Source organism: Chiroxiphia lanceolata, chromosome 3 (assembly GCF_009829145.1).
Source record: "Chiroxiphia lanceolata isolate bChiLan1 chromosome 3, bChiLan1.pri, whole genome shotgun sequence".
NCBI lineage: Eukaryota > Metazoa > Chordata > Aves > Passeriformes > Pipridae > Chiroxiphia > Chiroxiphia lanceolata.
In genome coordinates, this window is record NC_045639.1 from 109,459,866 (window position 1) to 109,481,621 (window position 21,756).

The 21,756-nt window shown below is 41.4% G+C and overlaps 1 protein-coding gene across 6 annotated transcripts in view; it reads left to right on the forward strand.

Moving 5' to 3' along the window:
• Nucleotides 1–21,756, forward strand: part of KLHL29 (kelch like family member 29) — a 391,640-nt gene that overhangs the window by 233,718 nt on the left and 136,166 nt on the right. For 3 of the 6 annotated variants that reach the window (XM_032682682.1, XM_032682681.1, XM_032682684.1), the window contains 3 exons: nucleotides 10,658–10,771; nucleotides 18,099–18,240; nucleotides 18,987–19,532. In XM_032682682.1, the coding sequence (XP_032538573.1) occupies nucleotides 10,658–10,771; nucleotides 18,099–18,240; nucleotides 18,987–19,532 (802 nt within the window). Of the gene's footprint in view, nucleotides 1–9,709; nucleotides 9,748–10,657; nucleotides 10,772–12,729; nucleotides 12,748–18,098; nucleotides 18,241–18,986; nucleotides 19,533–21,756 lie in introns of those variants that run through there. The other 3 variants (XM_032682685.1, XM_032682686.1, XM_032682683.1) reach the window with 3 other exon arrangements.

Consider the following 21,756-nt stretch of genomic DNA (forward strand, 5'->3'; position numbering starts at 1 on the left):
ACCTCCTGTCCAGCCTGCATCCCCTACCTCCTTTGTGCTGACACTCCCGAATGCAGGTAGCAGCTCACGTTTCCAAATGCACCATGTCCCATTTTTGGAGATGATAAACTCCCCAAGTCTGGGTTTCAAAAGCCTTTAGTTACCTCTGAATTTTCAAGCTTCAGGTTTGGCCATCCTAACTTCATCTGTTTGGACTTGGGCAGAAATCAAGTGCCCTCTCTGCCTTGGCACTTACAGAAATCCCTTTGGTGCCTCCCTGTGTTATTAAGACAGCTGAGTACCCCTGAAAATGTGGCCCTAGGAGGCATTGCCAGCTTTGGTGGTCAGCCTGGATGGTCCCACACTGAGATGCTCTGGGAAGTGAGTGTCCTGTCCTGTCCCAAGGATACACTCGGGCAATGGGAGGCTTTAGCTGCGGGAGAGCAGAGCTGTGGTGCACAGGGCAGCCTGTTGGATGTTTTTCACTAAAATTCACTTAAATAAAGGATGAAAAGCTAGTCCTGTTTCGATTTAGAAGGGGAAGCAAGTCCTTTACTCTTGCAATTATATTTTTCTTTAGCTTTCGGTTAGTAAAATGAAAGAATAATTTAGAGGTTCAGAAGATCTCCATGGAGTATGAAATAACCCAGTCTCTGCTGCATTTGGGGACCTTGAAGACAGTCAAGAAAACTGGATTGTGGCCATTAAGGTCATCTAGTTTTGTCTCAGCAAAATCAAGTGGGTTTTGATGTTTAGTAGCTTGGTAAAGAATGCTTTTTAAAGGGGAAAAGGAAAAAAGAGATTTATTCAGGAATTTAAGTCCTGGGCTTTATTGCTAGCCCTTGGGAATGGTTTTGCAACAGCTCATTGTCTCTCTTGTTTTGAGTGTCTCTCAAAATGATATAGGCTTTTGATCTGGCCAACCTGCCTGTATCTTTATTAAAGTTGCAGTTCTTATGATGGTGGATTTAATTTAATGCAGACGAAATTGTGTCTAGGTGACATGATCAGACTGTGTTATGTAAACTCCTACATTATGACATTCCTCTCACACTAACTAAAAGCTTTGTTGCAACATATTAATATAGAAAGGGTTATTTGTTTTGCTAGTAATAAAGGCTGTATATTTGCTGTTTATAAGTAGTAATAAGGTTGACTTTTACACAACCTTGGGGAGAAAGTTGCGTTATATATTTATTTTTGAAGAGTTAAAAATTAAAAATGCATCTTGTGTATGTTCAGCTGAGACGAGAGCGAAGGAGAGTACATACAAATTCCATCAAATACAATTAGCATAATCAGAGGCTGGATGAGAGCCACAAATGATTGCACAAGGGGAAAAAAAGTATTTCGTGGGATCTTGGTACATTGCCTGAAGCTGAGTGGGACACAAAGCAATAGTAACTATTTTTACACAAGGGCAATTTTTGCTGATACTGCCCTTGCAAGCACCTCTTATTATTTTTATAGATTGTTTTTCTGCCCTAAATTTGTATACTGAATTATCCATGAGAATAAATGTCAGAGTGGATTAAGATTAAATTAGGAACTAGATACTTCAAAACAAAAAATATCCCTCCTTCCTATGTACTCCTTTCAGTTTAGTTTAGGGGTTTCTTTGGGGAGGGGGTTGGCTTTTTTCCCTGTAGATGCACTAAACTGCAGATGCACAGACTATATTTTCTTTTGAATCTTTATACATTCAGTTTTTCTGCACAGATAATTTAACTTCCAATATCCCATCTCCTTTGGTTTAGGTCTTCATTCTCTTCATAGAGTTCCTGAATTTCTTTCTTCTGCTTGTAATATAGCTGGATGATGTTCTTTGTCATATTTTTTTCCCTTTTTCCCTCTGGTTTTGCTGCAGTGCACACAGAGGCATAGTCAGAGAGTTTACAATGGCTCCTACCATCTGGAGACTGATGAGTAATTTAGACCACTTGTTATCCAGGGCTGCCAGACTCCAGCTTCTAACAGAGCCGATGGAGAGAAGTAGGCATGACACCGAAATTAGGTACCTGTATAACACCATTTAGCTGCTGCCCCTAGATCTTACCAGGTTAGTTATAATAACCCTATTGATGTTAGTAGATAAAAGCTCAGTGTTCTAAAATTTCCCCCCATGTTGTACACAGAGGCTTTGCTTATCTGCACAACAGTCTTTTTCCTCTCTGCTTCTTTTTTCCTGAACTGGTGCTTTTTTTCTGTCACTCTGTGTCTCATCTCTTGTTTTCTCATCATCTGCTCACCTCCTTTCTACTCCCTCTGACACATGCAAATGCTCCAGAATACATTCATGCACTCACACTTTATTAGTCTTTCTCATATGCATACTTTTCTCGTTCTTATTTTTTGCTGGGCATGTTTTGTTTGGCATTCTTTTTACATTTTAATGCAAAATATACTTAAGGGTGTCAATTTAAAATTGCAGTTGTTTAAACACTCCAAATGGTCCCTTTGGGAAGGGGGAGGAGTGCAGGGAATGCAGACAGAGGCGACCGATGATGACTTGTATGCAGCACATCTTCCTTTGCCCACAAAACCAAATTTACAGGATTGATCTGACCAGTTTCTGGCTCAGAGCAGCCTCCAACAATTGTCTAGCCTTTAATATTTAAAAATGTTAAACCCTAGTGCTTTCCCTCACTTTGTGCATTCAGAGATCCTTCCCAAGAAGGATTCCCATGGGCAGGAGTTGGTCAGTTGAGCACTACCAAGAAATTTTTGAGAAGCAAGATTGCAGGCACATACAGCTGGAAATACAGGTCCCTTCCCATCGAGGAAACTTCTGTTTTCTGAATATAGGAAAGACTTTTTGGAGCCTTTTGAAGTATTTTAGCTACACCATTCTTTCCCTCTGGTAATCTTACAGCTGAGCTAATGCTACTGATGTCCCTGGGCTTACAGCTCGAGGTAAGATGCTGTGCTGGGCGAGTGACAGCTTTTCCAGACATGGAAATGTCACAAGTTTAAAACCTCCTATTTATGCCCTATACAGCTGTAAACAGGAGTCTTATTCCACTGAGAAAGGCAGATTTTTAGTTTGCCAGTGGAGTTAGCTCTCCTGGCTAGATCTGAAAGGGCTTGAACTCCCTGAAGCTGGGTATTGAAAAGCTGTAGACAGTCACATTTTATAGATATTTTACTTTTATTAGTGAAATAAAAAAGAAAACAAAACTGAGACCTACCTAGCACAACCTTTGGTAAATATTTTAAATGTACAAATCTACTCATGAAAGAGAAGAAAATTAAAAGATGTCTCAAGATGACTAGTTCCAGAAGGAAATAAATCATTTTTTAAATAACAGCAACAACAGTATCTTACACTTTTCACCTCTTTGAGAATCACAAAGCTGTTAAGGTAGTAACTGCTGTGTAAAATACAAACAGGGAAAGCTGTGTCCACGTGTCCAGCTTGGTGCTGAACGTGGCCATGATGCCTTAAGCAACATGGGACTGGATGAGAGGGCTCCCGCATCTCCTCAAAGCGACAGGGGAATATTAGGCAGGCAGAAATGTAATTACTGGAGCTGAAATTGGACAATGAGACTGACAACACATTCTTGGGAAATGTGCTCTGTGATCATTAATATCCATGAAGCAAGCTTGCCAACCATATTGATTTTGGCAGTGGATTATCACTGACAGCCAGGATGTGCCGCCCTCTTGCCTTGTGCGGTGCCCTAATAGGTTCTTAGTCAAGCAGCCAGGGTAGTACGTAGAGAACAACTCCCCAGGATGTGTTCGTGCCATCGCAGGTTCCCTGAGTGTGTCAGGTTGACCACTGAATAGGTCCTGCACAGGTATTCAGTGCCAGGGTAGCGAGTCCTACATGTTTGAGACGTGCTGGACCCACACAGGCCAGGTACATTCCACTGTGGAATGTCCAACCTGCTGGCATTGGCAGCTCCATGCAAGTTCTCATCCATATGCTGAGGCTGTTTGCTCCCCTTCTATAGTGTGCTTTGACCAAAATGAAACATGGGCAAAGTCTGACCTTCTTGATAGCTTTTTTTCCTTCAAAATCTTCACTTGGGAGACAGTTTCTGGCTTTACCTAATGTGTCAGCTATTGAAACCCAGGTCTTACATTTGCTAATGATGTTTACAAGCTGATGGTACTTTTGTTCTTAAATTAGCTTGAGTATACCTATGAGGAGGGTGTTGGTTAAAATAATGAGATAAAAATTGAGAAAGTGCAAAATAATACCTGCATGTCATCCAAATGATCTTTGTATGTGACATGCATTGAGATTGTGCCCTGATTCTCAACTAGCAAGTCCTACTGCAATACAAATAATAACCAGATACTTAGGATAGATTAGAATTTACTTTTGGATCCATTAGCATTTCTGTTAAATCTGACAGACGATTTAGAAAATCTATATGAATTCAAAGTGCCTGCTCATCATATTTTGTGACAGCTGGGTGAATACTTGACATCTTTGTGCTCTTAAAAGAACATATGCAAAGACTCAATTTAATTTGTAGGGTTGAGGGAATTTATTTGCCTAATTTTGAGCCCACTAGCACATGATGGATTTGAAAGTTCAGTTCTAACAGGAGTATAATTGGGTTTTCTTTTCACTTAGGAGAGAGCGTGATAGAAAGGGTGAGGAGAGAGATAGAGACATGGGGATGGGGAAAATAAAGTAAGAAAATGAAACTGAGAATACTCACGAAAAAATTGCAATGAGATTGAAAAAAAGAATGTAGCAAGGCAGAGCATCAGAAAAAGCCCGCACATACAAATAAGAAACTGTTTAAGGGGACAGAAGAGATGAAATAATGTATTCTTAATCATAATGCCAAATGTCTTTTGCCTGAGAAGAGCTGATGCTTTAAAATTTATTCACTGTCGTAGCTGAAAACAAAGATAAAATATTAAGTCTTTAAGTTGTGGGAAGGGAGAGATGGATGTTTCTCTAAATAGTTTCTCAAGCTCAGTAAGTAAAGCAGCTCATCAAATTTTCAGTCTTGCAAGGACAGTCCTTCAGCATCAATACCTGGTGCAAATGGTGAACTGCAAGGATAGGACACACGGCCATAGCCATACAAACCAGATACTGTGGGTGAACGTCGACCCTGCTGACCAGCAGAAATTAGTCTCATGTCTCCAGTGGTTTCCTTTAGGACAAAGACCAGCCCACACTCCAGAGGTCAGCTTTCAGTTGCCGAAATACTTAGCTTGATCTGTTCCCTGCATGCATGGAATGTCCTGGGGTGATCACAAGTGACTAAATCTTGTCGGGTGACAGGATGGGCAGCTGGCAGCTACTAAACTGTGCATACCTAGAAATGGAGGTGGTACTGTACGGAGTGATAGGGAAGGAGTCTACCCATACAGAGCCTGAATGCTTCTGTACTAGACAAAGATGGGTGGGACTGTTGATTTGGATCTGATCTGCTCACATGTGCTTTGCCTTTTGTTCAGATTACATCACACTCCTTTTCTTACTTTATTTGAAAGCTGAGAAAACCCTCTCTCTGCTTTAGCCCCTAGCACACACCGTGTGATCAATGGCAGTGTAGGTTTCCTCTCTCTTGTGCTGCCATGTGAGCAGCACATCCAGTCCACTGTCCTTCCTCATCCCATGTATCATATGGGGCCAGGATTTGCAAGCAGCACAGCATGCCAGCATTCTAAAGTAGCTTTATTAAAAGTCCTTAGGGACTACCTCTCCACATCCCTCATTTATCTTTTAAACGATTCTCTTAGTGGAAGAAAGGGGCAGGAATTGAGTTTGGTTTCACTCTAACTCAGCATTTATGTTTTCTGAATTACTCCCAAATGAGCTGGCTTCTGATGTCCCCAGACATTTCTTTTGCCTCACACTGGACACAAAGTCCCTTTGCAGCTGGTCACTAACGGGTCCAGCTGAACCAGCATGAGTCCAAGGCATTTGAAGGTAAATCTCTGTTCAGTGCTTAGGACCTTGTCAGCTGCTCGAGGTTTAGCTTAGTACACAGCAAATAGAAGTACTTCTCCTGTGCTACTTGTATTTACTTTGATTTTTAGGTAAGAACTACATTTTCAGCTGTATCGCTGGCAAGTTTCATTAACAGTCCTTGTCGAACAGTAGCTTTTTCATCTTTGTGCTTCACTAGCGTTGTAGAATTAAATGGGTTTTTCTGTCTTTTTGATTGTATCCTGATATTCTGTCACCTTTTGATCTCTGTGTAGTGCACATGGACTGTAAACTCCTTGAGGTACAGACTGCTGGGGGAGGAGGGTGTATGGGGGTGTATTTTTCCTTTAGAGGGTGCCTCCTGCAGCAGAGCCCCACATACTGTGGTACTGTGAAATAATAGTAACATTATCATTATCATTATGATTATTACTATAATTATTTCCACATTACCTTTGTGATACCTAAGAAACTCAATTTTGTTTAAAGTGTATTGAGAACTCTAGGAAGATCTGGAAATGGCAACCTACAGACACAGCAAATGGCCCGAAGTACTAATACATTTCTGACTTTATACAGCAACTTCTCCTTAATCCTATCACTGCTTAATTTAATCCTGTTTCCTTTGATTGGATCCCCTGGAACCAAATAATTTGTATTGCGTTTTAGTCTGGTATTTCTGATCATTGTCTTTGTTAATTTTATCAGGATTGATTGAACCAGTCATTGAAAACAAATCATGTAATTAATCAAATGCAGCATTAGAAAAGCAGGTCCTCAGCTACTCTGTTAGCTTTTACCTTTTGTTTTTCTTTCCTAGTACAAGTTTGGACTTTTTTTAGAAAGAAGCAGAGAGGACTATTTTAATAGCATCCACATTTCAGTATTAGGAGGGGAGATATATATGCATTTATATACATCTGCTTATTTTATATAGAATAGAATTAGGATAGGATGGGATAGGATAGGATAGGATAGGATAGGATAGGATAGGATAGGATAGGATAGGATAGGATAGGATAGGATAGGATAGGATAGGAATAAAATGGAAGTTGTTCAATGGGAAAGGACCTACAACGATCATCTAGTCCAACTTTATATCTCCTCTCAAAGCATCTTAATCTCACAAACTCTGTGACTTTTTCTGAAACATCCATGTTTGGTGGAAGATCTTGCCTAATGACTCAACTTTCTTACTAATTCAGTGATTTTTTTAAGAGAATCAACATATGATCTGTGTTTGAATTTAGCACAGAGTCATCAATAAATGTAAAAACCAAGATAAGGCTCTGTGCTTTGTTCTAATAAGATCTGGATAGTCTGGTGTACAGTCAGTGCTTGTCTGAAGCTAACAGTCACTCCAAAAACTGTGCTATACATAAGAAAGGAGATTTTGGATTCACAATAAAGATTATTTTGATCTCCACCTGTTGAGTGGAAAGCATTCCTTTTTTTTTTTTTTTAGAGTAGGTGCATGGTCCCATTTTGATTCTTCTCTCACTCTGATCAACATTTGTGACCAAAGTTGGCCATTTTGATCTGCAGTGTTAGATATTTATAGATTTGTGTGCTAATCGAAGCTTTGTTACAGCTCAGTTTGACTGAGGCAATGGTTGCACAAAGGACAGCTAGAACTCCCTTTGCCTCTCCTGAAAGCCACAGCAAGTTCAGCAGGGGACATGCTGCCTCTTAAGGGGTTTTACCTGTGATGACCCTGAGCTGGCCTCCCTGGCAGTTCTTCCTGGGGGGTTATGAGGGCACTGTCTGACTTGCACCCATCACAGCAGAAATAGCAGCTTCTGATGGACCATGACCTGCAACAGCAGAGGAGGAGAATTAGGAAGATCAGATAACGGACTTGCTGATGTAGGTGAGGCATCCCTACCAAAGGTCATTTAATTTTAGCTTGTCCTTCCCTTCATGGCTTGCAGAACCAACCTGCATTATTTAGGGCTCACAATAACCCCTCTGTCTCTCTCTGTCACCCTGAAGTTTCTTGAGTGGGAGATTATTTTTAGAGGTGGTTTACTTTGTGTTAACTTCCCGTGAGCAAAGAGAGTAGGAGGTATTATGCTTTTCACAGCATGAATTTTCTTTAAAAGATACATATCAGGGGATTTCAAAAGCACAGAAGTCTTTGGCCAAACTCTCCATCCTTGATGGTTTTCCTCTTCTTAATGAGTCCAATGACTCAAACTGAATGCCTAGAAGAATTTAATATTAAAAGAATAAAAATTATCACAAGTTACCACAAACAGAGTAATACTGAAGGATCATCTGATTCACAGCCCAAAAAAGAGAGTGAGGTGCCTGGGGAAAATGTATGGCAAGGTAGCACAATTTTGACAAGCCTACTAGAAACAGTAGCCCTAGATGTACCATTATCAGTTTTACTTTAAATCGTGTGGCTGTGGACAGCAAAGTATGTCTAATAGCCATTTGGTAGATTTATAGCTTGGGATGCGATGTGTTTACCATAAATCTTTTAGAAGGGTGGTGCTTGAGGCATCTGAAGCAGTCATGCTAGTCCAAGGAAAAGAGGAGAACTGGGCAGCTTCCTACTGGTAGCATGGAGATATGGAAATAAAATGAGCAGGAATGATTTGATGTAAAACATACAGAGCAGAAAAACTGGAGAAAATGGTGACTGTGTTTCCAGAAAAAACCCATATATTAGCACTCTATTGTAAATCAAATTAAATTACTGCCCCACTGCCTGCTCCTGCACTGAACTTCTTGTGTTATTAAAGTTCTGAATCTGAATGGAAGCAGGGTTGCATCTTGAGACCTCATTCTCAAAAAGGATCTACCAGTCACGTCTGGTCAGAACAGCTTGGGGAATGTTTACCTTTTTTTAAGAACCAAGTGGGAGATGGATAGGTTTGAGCTGGTTTTGCACAGTCTTGTTTGAGTTTTAAAAGGCATTTTCATCTGTCTGCAGAGAAAAAAAAAAAGGTTTTAATAGGAATCATTGAGATATGTGATTTTGGTTTAAAAGAGAATGTAGTATTTTTTACTGTGGAATACATTTGTGTTTCTCCTACACAACCAAAAATTTTAAGAAGACCAGAGCAATTACAGGAATAGCCAGATTTTAGATGTTATCTTGCGTGTAGTAAAAGGGATGGATTATTAAAATGCATAGTCTCTCAGACAAGTAGCACTTTAATGCTGTTTTTCACATCTTAATTTTAGTGACTGCATAACTTACCTTCATAAGATGCTCTTAATTGAACATTTCAGTAGAATTTGAATAAAGTCTAATATGTCTGGGATTCCTCCTCCATTCCTTAAAATATGATGTGAAATTAGTTAGTCTTAATGTACATATCCCGGAGCTAATTGTTTTATCTTGTAAATCAGTTTCTCCTAGTTTTTTCTACGGCTTTTACTTTCAGATATAAAGAATAAATAAATTCTTGACTGAAAAGTCATCTTTGTTTTGCAGTAGAAAAAGGGGGAGGGGGCCAGCTATATAAATGCAAAAGGATTTTTAGTTCTTTCTTAATTATTTACAAACGCTGAATTTAAGGACAGCGGAGTTTAAATTATGCATTAAATTAGCATGTTGCTGATGGAAGACGCTCAAAGAAAGTTAAAATTTTTAAATTGCTGTGAGCCAAATCCAGCCACAGTTTAATAGCTCAATTGATGTTGATGAACTTAAGGCAGTGATAAATCGGAACCTATAGGCTTATTTTTCTTTTTGCTGTGAAAGGTAAGCATGCTGTTTCTACAGTACTGACTGTCCTTTTGTTTGAGTTGACCGAGTATACTTTGATCCTTTTTTTAGAAAAAGAATTCTCTGTTCTACCTTAAAGAAAGCTTCCTGAGACCTGGATCAGATTATGGAAACCAAAGTGAGCACACAAAAGTGCTTGTTAGAAAGTGAAATTTATGTGCAAACTAAATGTACCCTTGATGATAGCCTTATTGATCAAGCCAAGTTAATAAATCAGTAATATCACACAGCACTGTTCAACACTCACAGGCTTATATTGGTTTTCCTTTTTTTTTTTTCTTTCTTTTTATGTGCCTGCTGTGTAGGCAGAGAACATGCACTTTCCTGCCATGGAGTGTGTACTACAATTGAAACACTGAGTTCAGAGGGCTTGAATGTAAAATGTCGGCATCCAGTACAAAAAAAAAAGGAACTTTTATAGCAGTAACTTAATACTGAGATTGGAGCCTTTTACTTCATAAGTATTCCTGTCTATTTCTAATGCTTTAGGCCCTGATCCAGAATGAAATTCAGAGTCCTGTTTGGATAATTACTAGAATTCCATGGAAAATTTGGCATGAAAATGACATATGGAGTGACTTCTGAACCTAGCCATGACCAGCATTTGCATTCAAGATAAATGTTTAGTTTTCAAGAAGCCTGCCTTTAGGTTGTTCTTCAGTAGCTTTGCCAGTAGACAGGGGCAACATCCTTTGTGCACCCTTGGGATTCTGGTCTGACAAGCACTTATTCCATTATTACCCATATTTCCTTAAGCCCTCTGACAAAAAGCACTTATGATGAACTGGATTTATCTGCCTTCACCATGGGATGCCTGCAGGATCTCTCAGAGCCCTCTCGCGTTGTGCAGTGCATGTTCTCTGTAGCACGAGCCGCGCGTTGTTCCGGATGTCGCGCGTTTTCTCCTCCGTTGTGAGATGATTTTGCATTCGTAGCTTTGCTCTGATTTGGGGTTGATCTGCATGCAGACCGTGTTAGCAGAGGAGGTTCTGCTCAGGCTAAAGTGGGGCTTCTGTGCTCGAACCCAGTGTCGTGCGCTGATGTCCCTGGTGTCCTGGAGCAGCAAGTGTCGCAGCCGGGACCTTGGTTCGATACCTCAGCTCCGTTCCCTGATGTTCTCGCTGAGAAACGAAGGCAGCTGGGTGAGTACCTGAGCCTCTGCTGGTGAAATTTGCCAAGACAGAATGCAAAGTAGCATTTGTGAAGCACTTCTTGTCATTCCATGGTCCTGCATTCATTCCTAGCTGATGACTGTATCACTGGTGTGAGAGCGGTGGTTGTACTGGGCTATGCAGCCACCAGACAGAAATAAATACCACCTGTGGTCAGTTCACAACTTTTTCTATCCCATCCCTCTCCCTTCTTTTCCATAATCTCATTACTTCTCTTGCCTTCCCAAACCTGCAGCTAATGTGGATGGTGGGCCTTAGAAAGGGTTAATGAGACAGCGGCAGTTGATCCATTCCCAGTATGGAGTTATCTTCCATTGCATTGTCAAAACTCAGGAATTTGGGCTGTCTGATTTTTGAAGGTAGCCAAGGCTCAGTCCAGGAAAGCTGGGGTTGATTCTTCCACCACAGGGGAAGAATCTGGACATGCTCATATATCTGCCTTCTTAACAGCTCACAAACTGGGTGGTGAGAAGCTCTGCTATGCGTGGAGCCAGGATCAGGTGCTGTGCCTGTATGGGACTCCCACGAATGGGTGGAATGCAGCTCACTCAAAAGAGAGAGGCAGCAATATATTTTGTTAAGGTAGTTGAGTAAATTCATTGGAATTTAACAAAATTTAACAGTGGCTTACAAAGGTTCAAAAAGGTTGATGGTGAGGCTTACTTTATTAATTACTGCATGGAAGAAACATACAGATGAAAATTAAGTTAGAGTCAAGTTAGAATGTTTTGCACAGAGACTAGAGGTGCAGAAGCATAAGGAAGACCCTCTCAGTAAGTCATGAAGTTCAGAGTGGACTCCCTTGCTTTCTAAACTACTGGTGGAGCTTAGGTGTAGCCAGATCCAGTCTGAGTCTCAGACTTGGACAAAAGTCTAAATCTAATAAAAGAAATACAAAGAGTAAGGAAGAGTTATGAGGTTCAGAGTGGACCCGTTTGCTTTCTAAACTCCTTACGGAGCCTTGGTGCAGCTAGGTCCAATCTTAGTCTCAGACTTGGGCAAGGGTTTATGTCTAATGCAATTACCTGTACTAAGTTTATAATAATTGAGTAGCTACATGAAATAGTAATGTTTCCTTAGTATTAATTTAACATCTTGTCAGATCTGCCATTGGTTAAAGGTCTCTCTGTCTCAAGGAGCCACCTTGAGAGGTGTCCCAGCTCAAGGGGAGATCACCATCGTGCAGCCAGACTGCCTGGCCAGAAGAGCTCAAAGAAGGCTCACTTAAGCTGTCATATTTATGGAATAAAGGCTCATAGTCAAATTGCATGTGATGGAAAAGGTATGCATGCGATTTGTTGTACCCACAAATTTCTTTGCTCCCTGATTAATGAGTCTTGCAAAAGCCACTGGTTTTTCACGTGTTAATCGCATGATCAGTGTTCCAAGTTCATATGTATCGATGCCCACTGTGTCACTCTATTTCTTTGTGGGTTTTCGGAGAACAAATTGAAACTAGAGGAGTTCTTGACCTGAACACGACTCAGACCTTTACCTGTTCTGCATCCTGTACCAAACCACCATAGTTTGGTTAAGGGGTCAAGGACATCCATCACATGGATATGCGTCCCACTGTGCTCATGGGTTTCTCTAAGCCTGTGTCATTAACCTCAAGTTGGGGACTGTTCTTAAATCCTCTGAAAAGCAGGAATGGAAGCAGACTGTACCCTGCTGCTAAGCCATGTCTCTGAAGGCTGTGCCTTAGTGCTCCAGAGCTCACACTGGCTGGTGGCTCGTCGCTGGATGGTGTTCAAGTTGTTTAAGTATTGAATTATTCTCTCTACCCAAGAGGGGACTAGGACTGCTTTTGTCTTTTATGCAGGGTAATAACATTTTTCCTGTGAGTTAACTGTATTATTCTCTTTCTTGCTGCTCCCACATTAGTTTTGGAAAGAGAAAAACAACGCTGTGTCATCGCAGAATTGCCTGGTGATGGGAACTGTAAGGTAGATGAGTTCTTCTCTCCACCCATGAGCAAGTTCTTGAATGAGGTTTTACTGCAGGACTGTTCATTCTCTTCCTCTTGCACACCGGCCTGTCCATATCTCTTAGGTTTTTAATACATTACAGTACATCCATCTCTTAGAACAACAGTTTCATTTCTGTAGCCCAGGCCAACAGCCAGTGCTAGGGAGGTATTGCTGTCATCACTGCATCTTTAAAAGCTCTGCTTCCATCCTTAAGAGATTCTCTGGCTATGGACTAAACTCAGAATTATGATTGGGGTCCTGTCCAGCGCAGTATAGGAATTTACTCCAGATGAAGATCTATCCCTGTATGGTTCAGATTTTACATACATACCTCGTCCACACAAATAATACCTGTTTCATGCAATATTTAGCAGTGCGAACTACAAATTAGACCATAAACTCTTCAGAGCAGAGACCACTAAACTTTTTAGAGCATCAGACACATGCAGACTTAAAACCCAGCCAGGGCCACCAGTCATTACCAGTTAGAGAGAGGAATAGAAAACAGCTTTAAAAGGAATTCCCTCATTAAATTGAAGGTGCTTTTAGCCATGACAGGCCATAAAATCTGAATCCCTGGGAGGGAATGTTTTGCTCTATGTATGCGTGTGTCTTAGCCTTTTTAGTTTCAATGGGGAGAGAGAATAGACTGGGTTGCATATTGGATACATTATCTTGGTATTAAGCTGCCATTCCCAATCTCCTTTGGATAATTGGAACAGAGAATCACTCCTTCTTATCCATCACTTTAAATGAAGGCCTTAGTAAAATAATTCTGATTGCTGGGAACCAGAAATAGGATCTCTCTTTCCAGATTAGTTCTTTTTTGCTCATGAAACTGTTTGAACAGGCCTTAGCACTCTGAGCCATAGTAGGATGTATGTCAGCAGTTCCACAAGCTTTGGGAAAATTGCTGAAATGTGTTTATGAGGACCTCCTAGGAAGTGTTTGGTGGTGTTGAGCCTGGGGAAGATTGTGTTGGAATTTTTGTTGTTGGATTTTTGTGGTTGTTGTGTTGGGTTTTTTTTATTCCACTAACATACTCTTTGATGCTGGTAGTAGTAGTAGTACAATAGGTCTTATGTTTCCATTGATGTAAAAAAGGTCTTACTAGAAGTTTAGGTCTTATTTCATCAAAGATTTGTAAAACTTCAGACTTAAAGTCTGACTTAGTTATAGCTATGCCTATGCAACACCTAATAGTAAACGTGTGAACTGATGCAGTATGAACTGAATCAATAATTCCCAATCTTGAGCACCCCACTGATGGCTGTGAACTCATGAACCTTCTTGTGGATATTTTGAAAAGCCCCATGAATCTGAAGATTTTTAATGTTTTAATATAATAAGGTTCAGTGGACCAGCTGTACACCAATTACTGTTGCCTATGGGCCATGGTTTATGACTGTTTGAGCTACAAAAAATTGACAGTCTGGCAACTTGTCTGTGTTGGTCTCATGTAATTCCAAAATCGTTCCATCTTGCTCTCTTCTGCCTGTACATCTGTATTGTGGTTAGTTTCCTTAAAACTGGGAGACTGCTCCCTGCTGGAGTTCAAAGTGTAGCAGGTGGTGAAATGCAGGCTTCAGCTGAACATTTTATTGGTTCTTAATGGTGATTTCAAAATAAAGAAGGAAAAAAATCCTCAGGTTTGGTTTCAGGGTACTTTATCCATGACAAAGAGCAGAAATTGAACATTTTAGGGCTGCTACAAAGATGCTGATGATTGGTATAGTAGTCTTTGTAGTCTGCCAGGAATTTCAGGCAATTAACTAGCCAGTGCTGCTGTTGACTAGCCAGGCTTCAACAGACCTTTTAGAAACCTTCTGGTCTTTTCATGTAAATAGACATTTGGCAGTATTTTAAGATGTATACCCAGTAGATTTTGTAATGCATTTCCTTTTTTCATGTGTTCCATGTTTAATTCAAACAAGCATCTGACATGAAAGCTAAAGATAAAAGTGTAACATAGTACAATTAGTTTCTGTGAAGTCTGTGGATCACTAATGGAACACAGCTCTTCCCCCTGCACAACTAGCATAATACAGGCCATTTTTTGGTCATTTGTATTGTACATTAAAAGCATCAAATAGAGGGCTGTCATGTGCCTGAGCGCATGGACAGAAAGTTCCTTTGTTTGATAACGTTGGAAATAATTTCGCTTTCCAGAGACGCAAATGGGTAATTGCTGCAATCGGATCAGAGGCATGTAACACTTGTAATGTAACCCTTCATGTATTAATAAAAATAACGCAGAAATTAGATCAGAGACCACAAGTATGTATATATTAAAAAAGGAAGTTCAGTAAGCGTTTTTTCTGTTTCCGCCACCATTATTGTCTGTGTTTCATGAACGTGTGTTGTGATTTCATACCAACTGGTCTCTACCACTTTCTGATAAAATAAATACAAGCTCAGGAGTACAGTTTGAAAGCAACGTGCTGGAGTTGGGCATTTAAATTCACTGAGTGTCTAAGAAGCAGGGTTTCTGAGCATGTTTAGTGAAACAAAATTTGGAAAAAAATAGCATTTAGCTCATTTATTGACAGCAAACCTGCAATCCTCATTCCTCTTTATTAATGCTCAAAGTATGAAGTTTAGATCTGGACTTGGCTGCAAACTTCACCAGTTTCACTTGTGTTTGATCTGGTGCTCTAGTTTTTTTGGAAAGCAAGTTTCAAAATAGGCAACTGGGTTTTTGTAGGATTTAGGGAAGCTGTGTCACATACTCCCTTTCTTACCCATTCTGTACACAGCATATGGGTTCTTTTAAAATTGTAGCATGTGTGGGGTTCTGTATTATTCAAGGTACAGGGATAATTTTTTTCTTATTTTAGATTGACAGTGTTTTAAAGGAGGTTAGGGATGTAACAAAGTTAAACAAGATGCTGCATGTCTCGACAATGCTGCTCAAAAATGAGAAGTGTGTATTTCAAACCCACTCATAAGACCCATTTCATACAACAAAGAAATGCAACACACAGATGCCACATGTGGAACACGCCAGGCATGATTTGAATCATGAATCCTCCTCTCTGTTCCTAAAAATGCCCAGTTCTCTATATTGCATTTACAGTTTTTAAGGCTTTACTTTAGGATAAATATTAGTGTTTCAGGAGGAAGTATTTTAGCTGACTGCTGGTGGTGCCTTTTTTTTTTCTTCTTTCTTTTTCTACTGCAGAGTGCTTTGGCTGCTGTTAAACAGTTTAGCTGGATCCGAAGGGATACTGCTAACATGAACTGGTAAACCACCAGCAGCGTTATATCCTCCTTTGTCAAAGACCTTGTACAATGTAAAAGCTAAAGGTATTCAGATTAACCATTTTCTCAGGACAATTTATAAATAGAAAGCATTTCGAAACTGAGATTTATTTCTTCCCCTCCTGCCCTTTCTTCGCCATGAATAGAGCAGAGCTCTTAAAGCTCTTGACTGTCTGCATGTCCTCTCTTTATGTCTTTTCTTTTTATTTCAATTGCAAAAGTTACAGAAGTAGTTGAAATAGTGGGGACAGAAGGAATTGTGAATCTAAAACCAGGATATCATTGTTCTTGGTGCCAGTAGAATAGAAAGAAAATCTGGAAAAATTAAATTAAAAAAAGGAAAAACACACAGACACACAAACACAAAAAACCACACTCAAAACCCTCACCCCCTCCAAGAAAGGGCAACCAAAAAAACCAGAACAGAACCCCCAAACTATGGAAAAGAATAAATTGATGTGCTTTGAAAAACAACAATCTAACTTCAAGATTCCATAGGAAAAAAGAATCACGTTTCCCTGCGAGCATCTACATTTTACAAAGAATAGCATTTCTAGGGGGGTAAAAATCCCTGTTATGGCTTCTGGGAGCAAAGAGATCAGCACAGCAAAAATCCTGACCTCCATCAAGGTTTGCACTGAAAACTTCCAACTCCCGGAGCCCATGGAGGTTAAAGCTCAGGTGGAAAATGGTGTGGGTGTCAGGAGATGTCGGAGGCTCATGGATGAAGGAGGGAGCATTGGATCCCGGGTGCTAGTGTGGGAAAAAGGAAGGGGAGGGCAGGAGGAAGCAGGCACCTCCAGAGGATTTAAAGACAGGAGGAATGACCGATGGGCTTGGGAAAGGTGTGCCTGTATTTGCAGAGGGCATGAATGGATCTGCTTAATGACTTCCTTTCATGGGGTGATTGAGGTACTCGTGATGGGGGAAAAGGCTGCTGGTGTTGACAGAGATTTCATTGGTACTGTGTGACCCAGGGCATTTATGGAGCTGCTGTGCCCTCATCTCTGAGTTAAATTACTTCCCAGATGTAAGGCAAACAAGCAATCCCTCAGACTGGTCTCCTGTTCTTTATGGCTTCAGTCCTCAATACTCATTCAGCAACAGGCAGCTGGTTTCTTTTGCTTGGTTTAGAGGTTCTGACACCAGTAAAAACAAAACAAAACAAAAAAAAACTTTTAATCTTCCAGCAGTGAAATACACTGCAGACATAAATCAATGAGACCTGTTGGAGCACCCTTGTTTTTGACAGGCCTTTTCTCAGCAAAGGAATGGTTGTTTGGGAAGATCCTCTAAAACTGCAGCAGGGGGGCTTGCGTAGCATTTAAATCCACGTGATAGTTGCTTCATCAAGAGATCTCTTTCAGATCATATCCCCTTTGATGATTATTCAGCCCTAATCCTTCCCAGACTTTACAGTTACTTTAACCTCTCTGAAGACCTGCCAACATACCCACTTTAGCAGCCAATGATGTTATGCTGCTTTTTTTTTTTTAATTGGCATTCAATTTTAAGGGTTGAAAAACAGTAAATACTAATACTTCTCCTTACTGTTCTACAGTAATTTGTCCTACATTTGTAAATAAGTCTCTCTTGTTCTGTCTCCTGCTAAACAAAACTCACTCTTTTCGGAAGACATTGAGCAAACAGACGATTTTCCCATTTTATATAGCTGTAACTGAATGGATATTACCATATCTGGGTTGTCACTGAGGGGGTTTATTTACATCACGAATGAAGCAACTTATTTCTGAAAATACTAGTTTGTTGAGGATTCTTTTTTTTTTTTTAAGGTAGATCTATTAAATATCCAGAAGTATTTTTGTCAACTATTTTGTGTTTCCATATGGATGTGTCATGCAAGCCTGGAGGAGAATCACATAATTTTTAGGGTTGGAAGGGACCTCTGGACATCATCTGGTCCAGCCCCCAAATGAATGTTATTTAAAGATCTTAGGATATCCTCTTGGACAGTAACAAACAAGCAAACTACTAGCTTTGAGGAACTGTAATTAATCCCAGCAGTCAAAACATTTTTATTCTGTATTTTTCTTTCTCTCTGGTAGACACCTTGCATTTCCAAGACTGAAAATCAGCCTCAAGGACTTGCAACAAGCGTCAGGTGGGGACAGACACCCATCAATCAGTCCACACCCTGGGACACTGATGAGCCTCCATCTAAACAGATGAGGGAGAATGAAAACCCAGGTAAGTTTCTAATCTTATTTGTAATTCTACCAGGGAAAATCGTTAGAAGCAAATTCAATGCACTATCTCCATTTACCTCTGTAAATTAGACTTCATTGTGAGCCCTTTCTTTATTCTTTAGAAGGGATTTTCTCTCATTGTAAAGATCCTTCAAGTTTCTTCTGTGCTGGGGCTAATATGAATGTATTAAGATGCTGCAAGTTCATTAGAGTGGTTTTTATTTTTCCTTCTCTGCCTTCACTAGAGGAAAAGGCACTCTGTAATACTTTAAGACCTCTTTTATGTCCAGAACTACCTGAAATAATTTCCAGCTTCCAGACACATATCATACATTGTGCTACTATGCCAGACGCCTAATTACAATGTCTTTGTAGTGGCTGGAGCACCATTATTATACACACAGAGTGTTTGTCAGGGAGCCGTGAAAGCGCAGCGGGAAAAGAGGTTAATTTTCTTGGAAGTGTGCGCTTAAGCTGCATAAAGTGCAAAATACATAAAACCACAAACATGCTGCATGTCAACTGACGAGTATTTTAACAATTGCGCTCACATCGCTGCAGCAATTTTATGCACTTACTACTTGGGAACGGCTCCAGACCCTGAACTGCTTCAGGTGTCGTGCAGGGGAGCGCGTCGGCGCAATTCGGTGGCGGGCACAGGTGCGGGAGGGGAAGGCTGGGAGTGTTTATTTGTCTTCTGCCCCGTGCCAAGCCCACCACCATTGCTGGCCTTCCTTCATGCCGCAGGTGCAGCTCCCTGGGTCACCACAGTGGCAGCGGGCAGCCAGCCTGCCCTGATCACGCACTCCTACGGGATGACACAGCCGCCCACCTTCAGCCCTGCCGCCAACGTCCAGGCCCCCGTCATCGGTGTCACGCCCTCCCTCCCTCCGCACGTCACCCCCCAGCTCCCGCTGATGCCGACCCACTACCAGCTCCAACCGCAGCCCTCCCAGCCCCTCAGCAACATGGTGGTCAACCTCCAGAGCCAGCCCTTGTACACCAACAGCCAACCCCTCAGCATGTCCTCCATGAGCGGCGTGGGCCCGGTGGCCCACCCGGGCCCCGGGGCGGTGGGCAATGGCCACCTGGCCTGCCCCATGCTGCCGCCGCCACCGCCAGCCCTGCCCTCGGCCGCCCTGCCCAGCACCGCGCCCACCACCAACGGGCAGGTGGCCGCCCCGCTGCCCCCCAGCGCGGCGACGGGCGGCCCAGACAACACCAACGGGGTGCAGATGCTGCGGACAATCGGCGTGGGGAAGTACGAGTTCACGGACCCCTGGCACCCCAAAGGTAAGGCGGGCCAGCTTGGCCCCACGGAGCGTGCGGCAGGGGTGGGCGACGGCAGAGCCTCAGCATCCCTGCTGCTCTTTGGGCCTGCCAGCCCTGCCCTAGCGACTGTCTCCGCGCTTTTCTAAGATGCAGAGCTTTTGTGAGTTACTGATGACAAAAAGCATCATATTAACAAGAGGGAGGATGAGCTGTGGGCGTATTTTGTACTGAAAAGCAGCTTTCAGGGCTATTGGATAAGCCGGTGCTCCCAAGGGTAAAGCAGCCATCATCCCGTGCCACTCCCTTTGAAACACACCCCTGTGTTTCCATCTGACTTCTGTCCCCCTGGCTGCAGTTGTGCATCAGCCACAACATTGGCCACCTTCTTCAGCCCTTGTCTTCTCCATGCTCTGGTAGGAGCCCAAGCCAAACACAAGTAACCCACTGATTGCAGCTGAACAGCACAAACACATTCAGCATTAAGGGGAAAACTTCATTACCAGCTTCACTGGGCTCAAATGCTGCAAAACACCCTGAATAGTCATGAGTGTTCTGGGAGGTTGACCTTTTCCAATGAGTAGTTTGTAAATGAGCCCCACCGCTGGGTCACGGTGGAGTGTTATTTCCGAGTGTCTTACTCCAGACACTTCAAAACTCCCTGCGCTCTGTGTGCTGAGTTTCTAATTGCATTTTCAGAGTTTTCCCTTCCTCCCTTGCAAATCACGACTAGGCCACATGTGCAGGTAAAGCAAAATGCAGCGTACGAAAATATAAATGTGGACCTATCAGCAAAATCAATTAAATTGATTTTGTAAAAAACCCGTACCTTCATTAAGTCTGTGATATTTTATGTATACATTTGTATTCAGACACAATCCATGTGTAAATTATGTATTTGCCACAAGCTATTAAGTTCTATTGTGTAGCTCGGTATTAAGGACGAGGAATCTCTATTAAAAATTATTAGTCCAATAACTCTTCCTGCTCATTACGTAAATTGAACTTTGGTATGTGCAAATTCTTACAAAACTTCTCTTGAAATGGAGCTCAGACACGAGCTCAGCCATCCTTTTCTAAAACTAAATATTCGGATTGCTTTTAAATTTTCAGCTCCAAACCCCAGATATGATGAGGGCTCTTGCTGGATGGTGAGATTCTGAATTTTTCTTTGAGTTCTGGATGGGTTTTAAGTGGCACCAGCCCAGTCAGGTAGCCAAAAATTGACCAGCAGCTGTTTTATAAGACTTTAGTTAGTTCTTTCACTTCAAAAAAAACAAAGAGAAAAAAACAAAATCCACTAAAGCAATTTGTCAGGTCATGTTTATAAGTTAAAAAGCCTTGATTTTGTAGAAGGAGAAAGAGTAGAGATTTATACCCTAATCTTGGTAGACTGAACAGTAGTGGTTCTGTTGGATGTCTCTCTCCTCCATACAAGCTATTTGTCTTCTACAAGGCATCATCTCTACTTTCCATAGCCACCTATTCCAATTTGCTGCACTGGTTACTTGGATGCCTGATCAAATTAACGCAATTTAAAGGATTACTTGGTGTCACTGGAGACATGTGCAAATATACAATACAAGGGAAAACACATAAGCTTAAACCACTTTCACGGCGGTAATTTGATCACATATCTGAGCCCTAGTGACACTAACCTAGTGAGACAAATGAGCACGTCAGTGACTGCACACTTGAGGTTGGGAATACTCCTAAATGCCTCGCATACTTAGGGCCAGCAGCATCAGTTGTTATTTACTCTTCTTCCATCAATTAACCTTCAGCAGATCTCTGGCTGGCAGATGAAGTAAACTTCAAATCCTCAGAAAAAAGATCGTAAAATATTTAATCGGTCTTTTAATATTTGATTTACAAATTCTTAGCATTTTTGCTTAACCTCCTGTAAACCCTCGTCTAGTCTACTCTAGTCCAAGCACCCCAGAGACCAGTTGGCCCAGGAGGTGTTCATTAAGGTGCAGAGGAGAGTTCCTCATTGGAGTATGCCTGGCATGCCAGACCTGGGTCTGGTCCTGTGTTTGGAAACCTCTGTACTGAGGAGGAGGATCATAAGGAGACTATTAAAACAAGCAGTATTTCTAATCCACAGCAACTCTTGACACATTTGCCTTACTGTACCTTATAAACTGCAGGCTAGAAACTGTTTTTTCAGGGATTAGCTGGCTTCTGTCTGACCATCAGCTATTGAGTTATTCCTGTAGTGGTTAAAAGCAAACAAACGAAAGATAAT